The sequence below is a fragment of the Cariama cristata genome, unplaced genomic scaffold (genome assembly GCF_000690535.1).
Source record: "Cariama cristata isolate BGI_N322 unplaced genomic scaffold, ASM69053v1 scaffold43, whole genome shotgun sequence".
Taxonomy (NCBI): domain Eukaryota; kingdom Metazoa; phylum Chordata; class Aves; order Cariamiformes; family Cariamidae; genus Cariama; species Cariama cristata.
In genome coordinates, this window is record NW_009607559.1 from 82,772 (window position 1) to 95,396 (window position 12,625).

At 39.7% G+C, this 12,625-nt stretch overlaps 1 protein-coding gene across 1 annotated transcript in view; it reads right to left on the reverse strand.

Annotated features, from left to right (window-relative positions):
- Positions 1-10,939: 10,939 nt before the first annotated feature.
- VIPR2 (vasoactive intestinal peptide receptor 2) overlaps positions 10,940-12,625 on the reverse strand; it is a gene marked incomplete at its 5' end in the record, with an annotated part of 15,662 nt that continues 13,976 nt past the window's right edge. The window contains one exon of the mRNA XM_009696752.1: positions 10,940-11,417. Coding sequence (XP_009695054.1) covers positions 11,244-11,417 — 174 coding nt within the window. The remainder of the gene's footprint in view (positions 11,418-12,625) is intronic.

Below are 12,625 nucleotides of genomic sequence, written 5' to 3' on the forward strand. Positions count from 1 at the left end.
TCTATTTAGGAGGAGAGAAAATATAGACCATCAGTTGATAGGTGGATTGTACCTGAATACCTCAACTTTTCAGCCTGTGTAACTTAGCTGCAACCTGGAGCAAAACTGCTCAGGTTTTGTATGCAGTGCACATTTCTAAAAATTTAGCTTCTAGTTTAGCTTCATATATATACAATGGAAAGTTTTTTGGAAGACCATTCACAGTTCCCCATGAAAATGGTCCCCAGGGAGTGATTGACTCAAATGGGATCTTCAGCAAAACTCTTGATTTCCTATCACAACCCTTTTTCCACCCACCTTGTTCTACATGTGTCCCCCAAACCAAGCTTCCCTTCACTCTTTCATCTTCCTAGAGTGTGATCTTACTTCCTCAAAGTAAGATTCTAGCTTTGACACCATTTTATTTCCCAACTTCACATCCTTTTTCTCTATGTTTTAATTTTAATTTATAATTTTGAGTTAATCTGAATTTTTAACAAGTACTAAAGCACTCAACTGCAAGTTAGTTGTGAAGGTCAGAAACCACTTTCCACCCTATGAGCCAACCGAATACTTCAGTATCCAGATTGTCCAAAGAAACCACTATTTTTTAAACCTGATGACACATTGCATGAGGAAAGTTAAAACCACTCAAAAACATTGCCAAATACTGAGATGAATAATTACAACTCAGAGGAAATAAACTATTCAGGCCAGACATTTGGAGAACATATATAGAAGTACAGTTGTACTATTCATGGATCAGTATGTGAATAGGCAATTGGAAGAACTTTTCTAGGCTAGGAATGAATACAGAGCACAACAGAGGCAGAAGACGAACTTAGACTAAAAATCTCTTTATAGTACTCCCTTTTTTTTCCAAAGTATCTACGTCAACAGCAGTTTCTGTTCATCCAGGAACAAAGGAGCCATGTCAGACCGAATCTACAGCTGAAACAAGTAACTGAAATAACATTAATAGAGAGTTTTATGATAGCAATTGACAAAGGGTCAAAACCTAATTATTTTTGTAATTCATTTACGTGTTTAAACTCTCAGATTTGGAAAAGTTTATAACTTTTTTCTAACTTTTCCTATTTCTTTCCAGAACTTTGGACATATTAATGCAGTTAAGATCCCACAGTCCGATGGGAGTGTAGGAAGTATAAGTGCATGGGTCATGAGGTCTAATCCCCTGCTGTTTTAGACTCATACCATATTACTCCCTCTAAACCATATAAGCAGGAATCTAAAAGTGGAATTTTCCTTAGATGCCATAAGCTTTTTCAAAACCTCACTCATCTGGTGATTGCAAACAACTTTCTAACTTCCAGCCTCAGTTTATGCAGTGCCAGTCAATGTTTGACCTTTGTATGAAAATTTGCATAGGTAGAAGAACCATAAAAGACTCCTGATAACATTTGTGCATCCAAGAACAGTTGTTACTCAACACTAATCCTTTTAAACAACACACTCCCCCTCCTCAGGCTGTTTCAAAGCATTGCTGTAAATTCAATATTTCACTGCAGTGAAGCTAGTGAGGGTTGTAAAATAAGTATCTTCTTACTGAATGTCATGCGAGTGGGACATTAAAACTAGTGATTACCCGGTTTAAATTAAGATTCAGATTTTATAAGCAGCTGAAAGAAAGGGACAACCTCAACATCTCCATAGCACAACCTTGTCAGACTGCCAACGAGAGGGAAATGTGTGTATGAGGGGCAGCAGCACCATCAGGGCTTGCTGAACCCACTGCGGGGACACGGGTCTCCCCGCTACAGCCCCTCGCAGGCATCAGGCAAGTCTGTAGGACAGCCCTGCTCTTGGGGCAGGACGTGAGATATCCCAGAGGCAGGAGCAGTGCTCGAGCTGGATTTTTGGCTTTGAACTCGACCTGAATGACAAAAACCCCAATACTGCCTGTGTCTTCCAAGCTGCAGTCAGCTCATATTTGGGGCATCAGGACAAGTAACCAGAGCTACACCCTAAGCAAGGTATATGCTGGGCTTTTAAAGGATTTTTTTAAAAAATGATTAACAATATTAATTCCATATGTTACAAGAAAAAATGGTACTTTGAAGTGTCTAAATTGATAAATTATCATCCTAATTCAAAACAGGATGTTATGGACTTTATAGGCAAAATGAAAATGATTCTTTAAAGATGTTGTGTATTTGAAGGAAACAGTATTTTTCTTCATGTTTTTATTGTTGAGTAATAAGGTCAAGTTAAGTGTTTTTTAAAACAGGCCATATGGTTTGAGTACTTATCTGAATAACAGAAGCTAGAATCTGCAGGAATGATTAAATTGTCCAATTCATCACCTGGCTAAGACACAATTGTCTACAGCACAATTTTCTGTATTACTCAGATTATATTTTAATTTTCAAATTACTTCTCTTGAATACAGCTCCTTATAACAAAATGTCCCCTAGTAGTCAGGATCCATTATTAATTATATTGTTATAAACTTGCTTACTGATTCCCTCATTATTTGCAGAGTATTTTTTCATATCCTACAGAGACAGGCAGCCAAAGCCCAGGACAATAATTAAGAGCAGGTGAAGAATGTAAGCAGGAAACCAGGGATAAGCAGTGGCTGAGGGCTATTGCTAAATAAAGACCTTCTGAACAGAGAATTTCACAGCTTAACAGGATTATGTTGAGAAGGAGTCTCAATTACAAAGGCACCAGCTCAGAAATACAGAAGAGCTTCAACATAAAGCACAGCTTTTCATTTTGATTTCGTCTTCCAAATCCACTATTCATATTTAATTTAACACCTTAAGGCACTGACTATATTCTGCAGGACGTTACTAGAGAAATACATATTTTTCCTATGCAAAAGATCTATAACTCGTTTGATACAATATATACTTACTTATCAAATGGTTTGATACAATAGTTCAACATAAATTGCATGCCAGCTAGCTCACAATGTATCCCAGCATATGTTAAGGAAAGATCAGGGTATTAAAATACAGTCAATTATAAATAATAGAACTTAATTAATAGAAAGCATTTTATTTTATTCAGTTGGACACATAGGGTCTGATTATTCCGAACTTTGTATTAATTCAATAGCATTGCGCAGTCCAAGGGATCCCCTTTCCAAAGTGGAATGACCTCTGTCCTGCCATGGAGTCCCTGCACCAGAGGTCACCCCGCAAGGGAGGCTACAGACAGCTGCTGCCTTCATGCAGCGGACTGCAGCTTGTGGTGTCAACTGATGCTTTTCCTGAACACAGGCTCTCAGGCCTCTCACTGAGCGCCCGATTCCTCCTCACGATCCGTGTAAACGCCCTTTTAGACTGTCACTGTCACCTAAGGGCTGACCTCTGCCGGGGTACAAGCAAACAGAATTGGAATTGGGAGCTAGATTGGGATTTGGTTTATGCACTGCCAAGGGAAAACAAGATGTCCTATAAAAGGAACCTCCTTCTACAACCCACACCCAAACTTACACATACACAAACACATACACACAGTTTGCAATAGCTTTTCTTTTGCTGTCAGCTGTAGTTCTTTGGTTCGTGTCTCTTACAGAGGAGGGGAAGGCAGCCAGTCTTTCCGACTCCTTCACCATCCCAGACACTGATCTCCTTTACCTTTTCACATGTCCTAGTTAGAAGCTCCTTGGTACAATCAGAGGAAACTGGGTGCTTTGTGCTGTATTCAAGCCTGCCTGTGGGCCAGTGATTATGAGCATGGAGCTAAGAGACTCCCGCAGCCGATATTGCCTAGCATAACTGTGCAGAAATTGTAATAATAGAAGCGTTTGCTTCTTTAAGCTGCTTCTTGAGTTCAGGCTCCCTTACTCTCTCCCATCCTCAATACATTACCTTTTCTTTTTATTCTGGGGGACCTCCATTTCTCTAGCTACAGCAGCCTGTCAGCATTGATAGTGTTAAAATTATCCAGAATTTTTGTAAGCGATCCATTTTTTTGCATTTGACAGGACTCAGACTTGCCATGGAAACCTGCAGGTGCTGGTGGGAACTGCCAGTTGCCAGCACTCCTGCTCACTTGCACCCTGGCTCTCCCGCATCTTCAGGTTCATCAGCCCTAAAGCAGCTCACCTGCAGACATCAAGGTGATCTGCCGGTGAGGCCACCCAATTAGCAACAGGGGAGAGAGGACAGGCATGTGGGCAAGGACACTGAAGTGCTTTGCAGTCGTGTAATTGATTGCAAGAGGGTTCAGACGGATAGGCAGCTCATACAGGTATGCACAGAAGGTGGGTGAGAGCTCAGGTCCCTCAAAGGGTTAGAAGACCCCTCCTGGTGATGTAGCTGCTGTGATAACTACAGGTACATGTAGAAAAGGACAGATTCTCTGGTCCATGAGAGACAGCAAAGCGGCACTCCATCCGTTGTTCCTGGTCAGTGTTGCTGCCAGGAGAGGTACGCTGTCCCATGAGCTGCCTCCTCCTCCTCCTCCATGTGTGCTCACCTCCCTTGCTGGCCCCACCAGCAATGCACCACTGCCCGTCTCTCCTCAGTGTGTCTCTTCCCTGGGCCCATTCCCATGGCAGGAGCAGCCTTCGCCTTCTGCTTTCTTTGCAATACAATTTAACTACATTGTTGAGGAGCCCTGAGCTGCCAAGGCAGGAGGACCATTTTCAGTTTTGAAAATCTGATTTGAGTGCATCTGATTTTCTAAAAAAATATACATTACAGATATATGAATAGATATATATCTTTCAGGGAGGAAATACATGATATATCATGTTCCCTCTACAGAAAAGATTTCATAGCTTTCCTTTGTTCTAGCTCCGTTATACTGTACTTCTGGCAGATACCTGGGCAATGAATTAAAGCAAGATGTAGTAAGTTGAAAAGAGCTGCTGGCCATGGAGGTGCCGACATACACAACATAGGGGACCACCTGCATCTGCTCTATAGGTGTGCCATTCTCACACCCGTGCAAGCACAGCGAGGTTTCATGGAGCTACATATTCCTCAGTGGGGTACACCATGTGGGGGCTGGTTTTCATTAACATGCATGTCTTACAGCTGTTGAATTAAAAAGTGAAATATTAACTTAGCCACATCCTTCAGCATGGCCCTGACCCACTGAATCAGTAAGAAAATAGCATCATTTTAGACATTTTCTTTTTTTGAAACATAAATAATGGAATTTCTGTGCAAAACTTTTAAAATTTTTATTCTCTGATTCCTCTTCAGTCCAATATGGTGTTATTAAGTACTATTATTTCTAATAGTATAAAGATGTAAACGCTTATTTGCTCACAGCTTTATATATAACATATCTCAGAGAAGGCTGTTAGGCATGTGACATTAAAAACAAAACAAGAAAGAACAAAAGAGCAAAACCAGAAGAAAAGTATAGTGAATTACAGTATGAAAAGGAAACCTATTTACACACATTAATCTATACAACATCATAATCTGTACATTTTGTAAAAAATAATCACATTCATTTACATCTTTAATTTTTACCGTACTTGATAGATAAAAAGTTATCAATAAAGATGACAAAAGAGAATTTCAAAGCAGTATTCATACTAATGTGCCAGGAAAAAAAAGCTGCACGTTATAAACTGATTTTAGTGCTTTGGGAAATAAAAGGGGTTGGGACATTTCAGTCACTGGTTTAGCTGACAATGGAAATGTTACTGACTTAGCTTTAACTACATACTGTTATCATTGGGCAGAACCAGGTTCAAGAAAGAGTGGTTAAACCAGATCATAGAATGCTCCTTTTAAATGTTATCCTGATGTACTCTCGTAACATACATGTTAGAACATATTATTATTATTTTCCTCAGTAGAATGGCACTGCATATTAACTTCTCCTATTTGATTATGTCAGGGTAGTACTGACAGCCCACAGCTTGTATAGGCACTCATGATAATGTGAAGGTACTTTCGTTGGTAAAAGTATTTCCTGTATCACTATGCACAGAGAGTAATGACTCAGACAATAACCCTTATATACATAGCAGCTTTCTCTGTAGGTGATAAAAAAAGGCAGTGCTTCCTTTTTATCAGACATATTTAATGCTTGATTTTTCACTGGAGATGTCTGAAAAAATTCTGTATAAAGTGAATTTGGACTTTATTCACAATCACTTTCCTGAAATGGACAAAATCACAGTCAACAGAAGATGTTTTTTAGAACTCATAAAAATAGGAGACAAATAAAGCAAATGACTCATCTTAGTCCTTATGCCTGGAGCATGAGATGTGCACTTGGCAATGCCTTATTTCATAAAGCCATCCCAGACAGATTCTGTGGTTTTCTGGGGGTTTATGCCTGTTGCTTTCTCCTTCATCATGTTAAAGGTAGAGGGAAGCCTGTCTGGGGTGCATCAGGACATGAAGCAGATGCCACAGAGTGAGGCAGGCTGCCTCCAACCTGACTGTAGCAGGCTTTTTTGTAATGCTTTTTGCCACCAGTTAGTTATTGCCACTACATTACAGTTCCAATGTAGTACCCAACGTCAATTGGGTAGTTCCTCAGCTGGCTGCCTGCAGCAGCCATCACCATGCCATTCAGATGCAATCTGTTGGGCTCTCGTGCCCTCCAGCATGGAGTGCACAGAGTACTTAAATATATGTCAAATTCTTAAAATTTCATGAAAGCCAGCACTGCTTTCAATGGCTAAAAGGGTGCTCTCCATATTCCTAAGGTTATTTTGCAAAGCACATTAATGCACCTGACCCAGACATCAAGGCCAACATATTTTTAAAAAGTACTAGTTTATATGGCAAAAAACATGTGAGCAATAATCTCATTGCACGTCACTAGCCAGTTCCTGGTCAGTTAAAATTACTACGTAAAGTCAAAGATTTCAAAAGCATGACCAGGTGAACTGCAAGTGGGAGTGAGAAATATGGTCAATAATGTGAGCACTCCTGAAGGAGGAGATATTGAAATACTTTCTTTGCTTCTCTTGGCCAAAGCTGTTATGAATGGAACGGGGCACAGAAGAGAAACAAGAAGGATATTTGAAAAAATGCCCGTCTGTCAGAATTTGAAATATTTGACATGTTTAGTTTCCCAGAGTTTGAATCAAGACACAATTTAAACAATGATTTTCAAGAGACTTCACATAAAGAAAATTTCTGTTAGTCTAAAGCACTTTATTTCAGTGTATGACCCCTCTACAAAAGACAAAAACCCAAGCACCTAACCCAACACAGGAAACCATTGTTGAAAGCTGAAGCCAGGCAAATGAAAACGGGACATAAGGCTATTGGCTTTATCATGGAAGGCAGTCAACCACAGGACACGCTACCAGATAAACTGAGGGATCCTCCATTACCTGAACTTCTGAATCACCCCGCCAAATATCTTGGAGGATAACTTTGGCCAACCCAAGTTACTTGGCTTAAAAAGGAGTATCTGGGTAATATTAGCCAGCTAACTGAATGACCTCTTCTGGAGAGATACAACGTACCTATTTTTAGATGTAGAGTGAGAAATCTAAGTAGTAGCCAGCTACCCTGGGCTCATTTTATAGTAAGTATAGAGAAAAAGGTGATCCAGCTTACCTACCTTAGATGCCCAGCTGAACACAGGATAAATCATCTTCAACTAGTGCCTATTTCTCTGTGATGACTATGGAAGGCACTTAAAAAGAGTCTTTAGCTCAGACACCCAGCTTTTAGAAACCAAAACCAGGGCAGAGGAATTTCACCTGACTTTATCAAACACATAGCTGAAATCAACTCTGCAGGGGAAAATTTAAGTCAATGCTTGGCATACATTTAGATTTTTGTTATGGTTAGCAACTGAAGAGTAATCTGTCACTGTATCCCTCAGGTATCAGCAGCAGGTAATGCTGATAAAAATCACCCAGAATGAATGGTGCTGCCCTGGCAGATCCAAGGAAAGTAAAGTACAACGAACCTCAGTACAAGAGTGAATTGTATTACCAATCTTGATCAGTAACGTTACATCATGTGTTACTGGCTTTACAGTGGGGACAGAAAAACAGCTTTCCTGCTCTGAAGACTTTACAACTCAGTTTGGACCCTGATGCAACTAAATGGAGAAAGGCAGTAAAGGAACAAAGAAAGGGAGGACCGCTATGTGACAAGACTGTGGATACACTTGTCTTGCTGCCTCTACCTCCTCTCCTGATGCTGCCAGGACTGAATGAGAACTAGGTTCAGGGATGGCAGAAGGCCAAATGATGCTTTCTTGCGTTGCCCTTTTGACTTTTAGAGTCACCACAGCACAGAACAGGAGTGTTTAACTCCATGCACCCGTGCAAAATGCAATGAAAGACAAAGCCATGAGAAGCTACCTTGTTTCTGGGTGTCATAAAGATGCCAAACATTGATCAAGTACTAGATTTGCACACTGTTTTGCAGCTTTTACATACATTTTAATATGATGTGTATCTGTGCATTAAAAGGTAGCTGAAAGTCAAACAGGTGATGATGGGGTCAATGCTGAAATTTTGCATAACATTATTTGGAAATCAGAATTTTCTGGGAGTAAAAACAAGTGAGCACAGTGCCCTCTGGACCTTTAGTGACACGAAAATGCTTGCACAAAGCATTATGAAGTTAAACTGTCTCAGAGAAAACATATTTTCCGTATTTAGATTCTATGATTTTCAATAAAGGGATGAGGCTCTACAAAGTACTGCACTTTTCACTGCTTTGAAAGAAAAATACACGCAGCATCTCTCTCCCTTGTGTGCCATTCTTCGCATGCCCACACAGTCCTTTACAAACTTAATGATACCACCTATGTTCTCCCACTGGTGCAGCTTCGTTGTCTCACACGGCGCTACTCTCCACATGAAATGTAGAATCAAGTCCAAGTGCGTCTGCGTCCTGTTAAAGGAAACTATGCTGTTTTGTTGCAATATAAAATGTATTTTCTTATTTAAACTTTTCTGGTTTATAATCCAGAAATCATTAAAATGCAGATTTTCTCCAACTCACCTAATTAGAAGATTGTTTTTTCTAGGATACAATGAATTATAAACATGTATAATTGGTGATGCATCATGCAGAACAGATTCATGGAACTGAATGCTTGAAATCTCTATTTCTATGCTGTCATTCTGTCTGTGTGTCAACTCACTCAGAGAACCTCCTTTGAACATGGAGGTGAGTACGCCTGAATGCTTGTCAAGTCTCACTTTCTACCCTAGAAATCTGGGGAAAAAAGTACATCCTATATGTCCCGTTTCAGGGAGCTGAGCAGTCCCAATCCCACTTCAGACAAAGAAGCCTAAAGTGCATAGATGTGTTTAAGTTAGGTATGGGAGCCCCCAAAGCTTCAATGTGTCTTCATATATTTGCAGTTAAGAGTTTGTTGATAAAGCTGTTCAGAGATCCAGGAAAAACACTAGTTTAGCAGTGGTTTCTGAGTCTAAAGCCTTTGGGACTATATTTAGTTTAAATACCTGTGTAGGGGTGTATCTTTAGATGACATGGGACTGTCATTGGGCAGCCTGCTCCACTCCAGAGTCTCATAGTTCACCAAGTGACAGCAGAAAACACTCTGAATGACTGGAGGTGATCAATAGTCTCTTTAAAGTCAAATTCAACAAAGTAACAATTCATGAAGTCATTATTGTTTAACTCAAATTATACCTACTGTGTAAAGGTTGGTGTCACATAACTTTCACAGAGTTACCTGTTCATGGAACCATGAGGCCTTTTCTATCTTTGGTCTGACATAACTTTGTATGACTCCAGGGTAATCCCATTAAAATAAATTGTATTTGACTGATAAACAGATAAATTAAATCAGACCAAGAGGTTTATGGACACTTTGACAGCTGCCAACAATATTCCCAGTACTGGTAATATTTTCAAGAGTGTATATGTATGCCTGCCAAGACATGTCCTTGCTGCTCTTCTTTCCTTTCCCTGGCAATATTACAGACCTTGGATTCTGCTAGCTCCATACAATCTGTTATTTGAAACATCAAGACAATTGATTTTATGGGTCAGAAGTACTCATGCAAATATATATTATTCCCACTTGCTATTTAGAGTGGCCATGGTTAAACGTGACATGAGAAGTAAACATCACTGAGTTTATTTCTTTTAAAGAGTGCAAATGTTCTGTGTATGTTTATAAGAATCGGTCAGTTCTATGTTTTTTTTTTTTTACAAAGTGGCTACATAAGAGGCTTGGCGTTGTTGAGAATTCCTTCTATTTATGCCTTTTATGGTAATTTTGAGGGATTCTGTATAATTTTTTTTGCTGGAGTCATGGTCAGGACTAAATTTTAATCAGCTCAGACTGAGAATAGAATTAAGCTAAAAGAATGTACATTATTCCTTAAATGGCAGTTGTAAATTTATTGCAATATTCCTGGTTTTAGCTGCCAAGTGTGTAGTTCTACAGACATATTTCAATGAAAATATTATATAAAAATGGTATTTTCAATGGGTAATATGCTATCTAAGGCTGTTTATCATATGCCAGACTGCTCTAGCAACAAAGCACCTCTTCAGAAAATTGTTTAATAAAAGATCAACACAAATCTCTTTGATTTTAAACAGAAGAGAACAACTGGTGATTGCTATAGCACTACTAGAAAATGCTGATGTTTTAATCAAAACTCTTACAGTAGCCTTTTCTGTATGGACTGCAAAGGTAGCCCTACTTTCTGCACCTAAATATAAAACCAGGCACTTTTGAAAGGAACAACAGGATTGGAATCAAACTCTATAGAAAGTAATTTCTGAAATTTATACAATTAGTTGAGAAGTACTACATTTTTTCCCTCTGTATAAATAATATTGATTTCCTGGATTAGCACACTAAACTCCCAGTGCAGTTAATTATAGTCTTACATTTCTTTATTTTTATTTTGTTTTCCATAATTAGGAAAGACTTTCCTAATCCTTAAAGAAAGAAAAGTTTCCTTAAGTATAAATGAAGTGTAAGAAATTTTCTTGCTTCCCATCTTAACCTTTTCAACATGTATCAAATCAGTCTGCATTGAACAGAATACCATACATCTTGTAGACATGTTGGAGGGTAAAGGGACCATTATAGTAAATGAGTTTTTTAATAGTTACAGCTAGTAAACAGCAAGAGAACATCAGAATTAATATGAATACCATTTAAAAAAACCAGAAAGCATCCATGGGGCAGGTGTGTGTGTTATTAACTGGTTGGCTGCACAAACCAATTTCCCAAATACCACCATGTAGAAAAGGAAAGCACTAAACTGTACATTTTATAAAATCTCACATCAAGCTGCATAATGAATGATATATCCCACAGTTTTTCATGTTTTGGGGGACCTATCTGATTTATATCATAGTGGTCTCTGTCTGCATAAATGACTGAGCCCTTGAATTCCGGTGGAGCTGAGAAACGCTTTCTGATCCATTTCGAGAAATTGAAGAGCTGTGGAGTCTGTAATCTCTGCCTGCTGTCTGCTTCCAGCACAAACTCCGCCATTTTCTTTTCAGCTCCCCTTGCACCTGTGTTAAAAAGAAAATGCATGAGATGAGCTGAAAATGTTCTTTTACATGAGGAACATTTCCACGTGTATTGGCTATCAAATGGCGACCTCTAGGAATAGAATCATAAAACGGTTTGGGTTGGTAGGGACTTTTAAAGATCATCTAGTCCAACCCGCTGTGGGCAGGGACACTTTTCACTAGACCAGGTTGCTCAAAGTCCCATCCAACTTGATCTTCTAGTGATGGAGCATCCACAACTTCACTGGCCAACCTGTTCCACTGTCTCCACCACCCTCGTAGAAAAAATTTCTTCCTTACATGCAATCTAAATTTAGACTCTTTCAGTTTAAAACTGTTACTCTTTGTCCTGTCACTACAGGCCCTGCTAAAACACTTTCTCCGTCTTCCTTCTAATCACCTCTTTTTATACTGAAAGACACCAATAAGGTCTCCCCAAAGACTTCCCTTCTCCAGGCTGAAGAACCCCAACTCTCTCAGCCTGTCTTCATAGGAGAGATGTTCCAGCCTCCTGATAATTTTTGTGGCCCTCCTTTGGACTCGCTGTACTGAGGACAATGCACATTGCCAGCTCAGGTCCAATTTTTCATCCCTCAGTATCCCCAAGTCTTTCTCTGCTGGATTGCTCCCAAATCATTCATCCCCCAGTCTGTATTGATAATGGGGATTGCCCCAACCCAGGTGCAGGACCTTGCACTTGGCCTTGTTAAGCCTCATGAGGTTCACATGGCCCTACTCCACAAGCCTGTCCAGGTCCCTCTGAATGGTATTCCTTGCTTGTAGAGTATCAAATCAGTTTTTACGAAGATTACAAAACTGAGATGAAGACCATGTCTACACTGTCTGTAAGGAGATGCCCCAAGGCCACTAGTTTTGTATCACTTATGCTGCAACATCAGCTTTTGCTATCTAGCTATTAATCACATGTACTTAAAGCACAGAATCAAATTATTAGCCCAAAATCAGGCATCTCATGAATATCAAAGATGAGAATACTGGTTGTTTAGCCTGGAGAAGAGGAGGCTGAGGGGAGACTTATTGGTCTCTACAACTACCTGAAAGGAGTTTGTAGCCAGGTGGGGGTCGGTCTCTTCTCCCAAGTAACAAGTGATAGGACAAGAGGAAATGGCCTCAACTTGCTCCAGGGGAGGTTTAGATTGGATATTAGGAAGAATTTCTTCACCGAAAGGGTTGTCAAGCACTGGAAC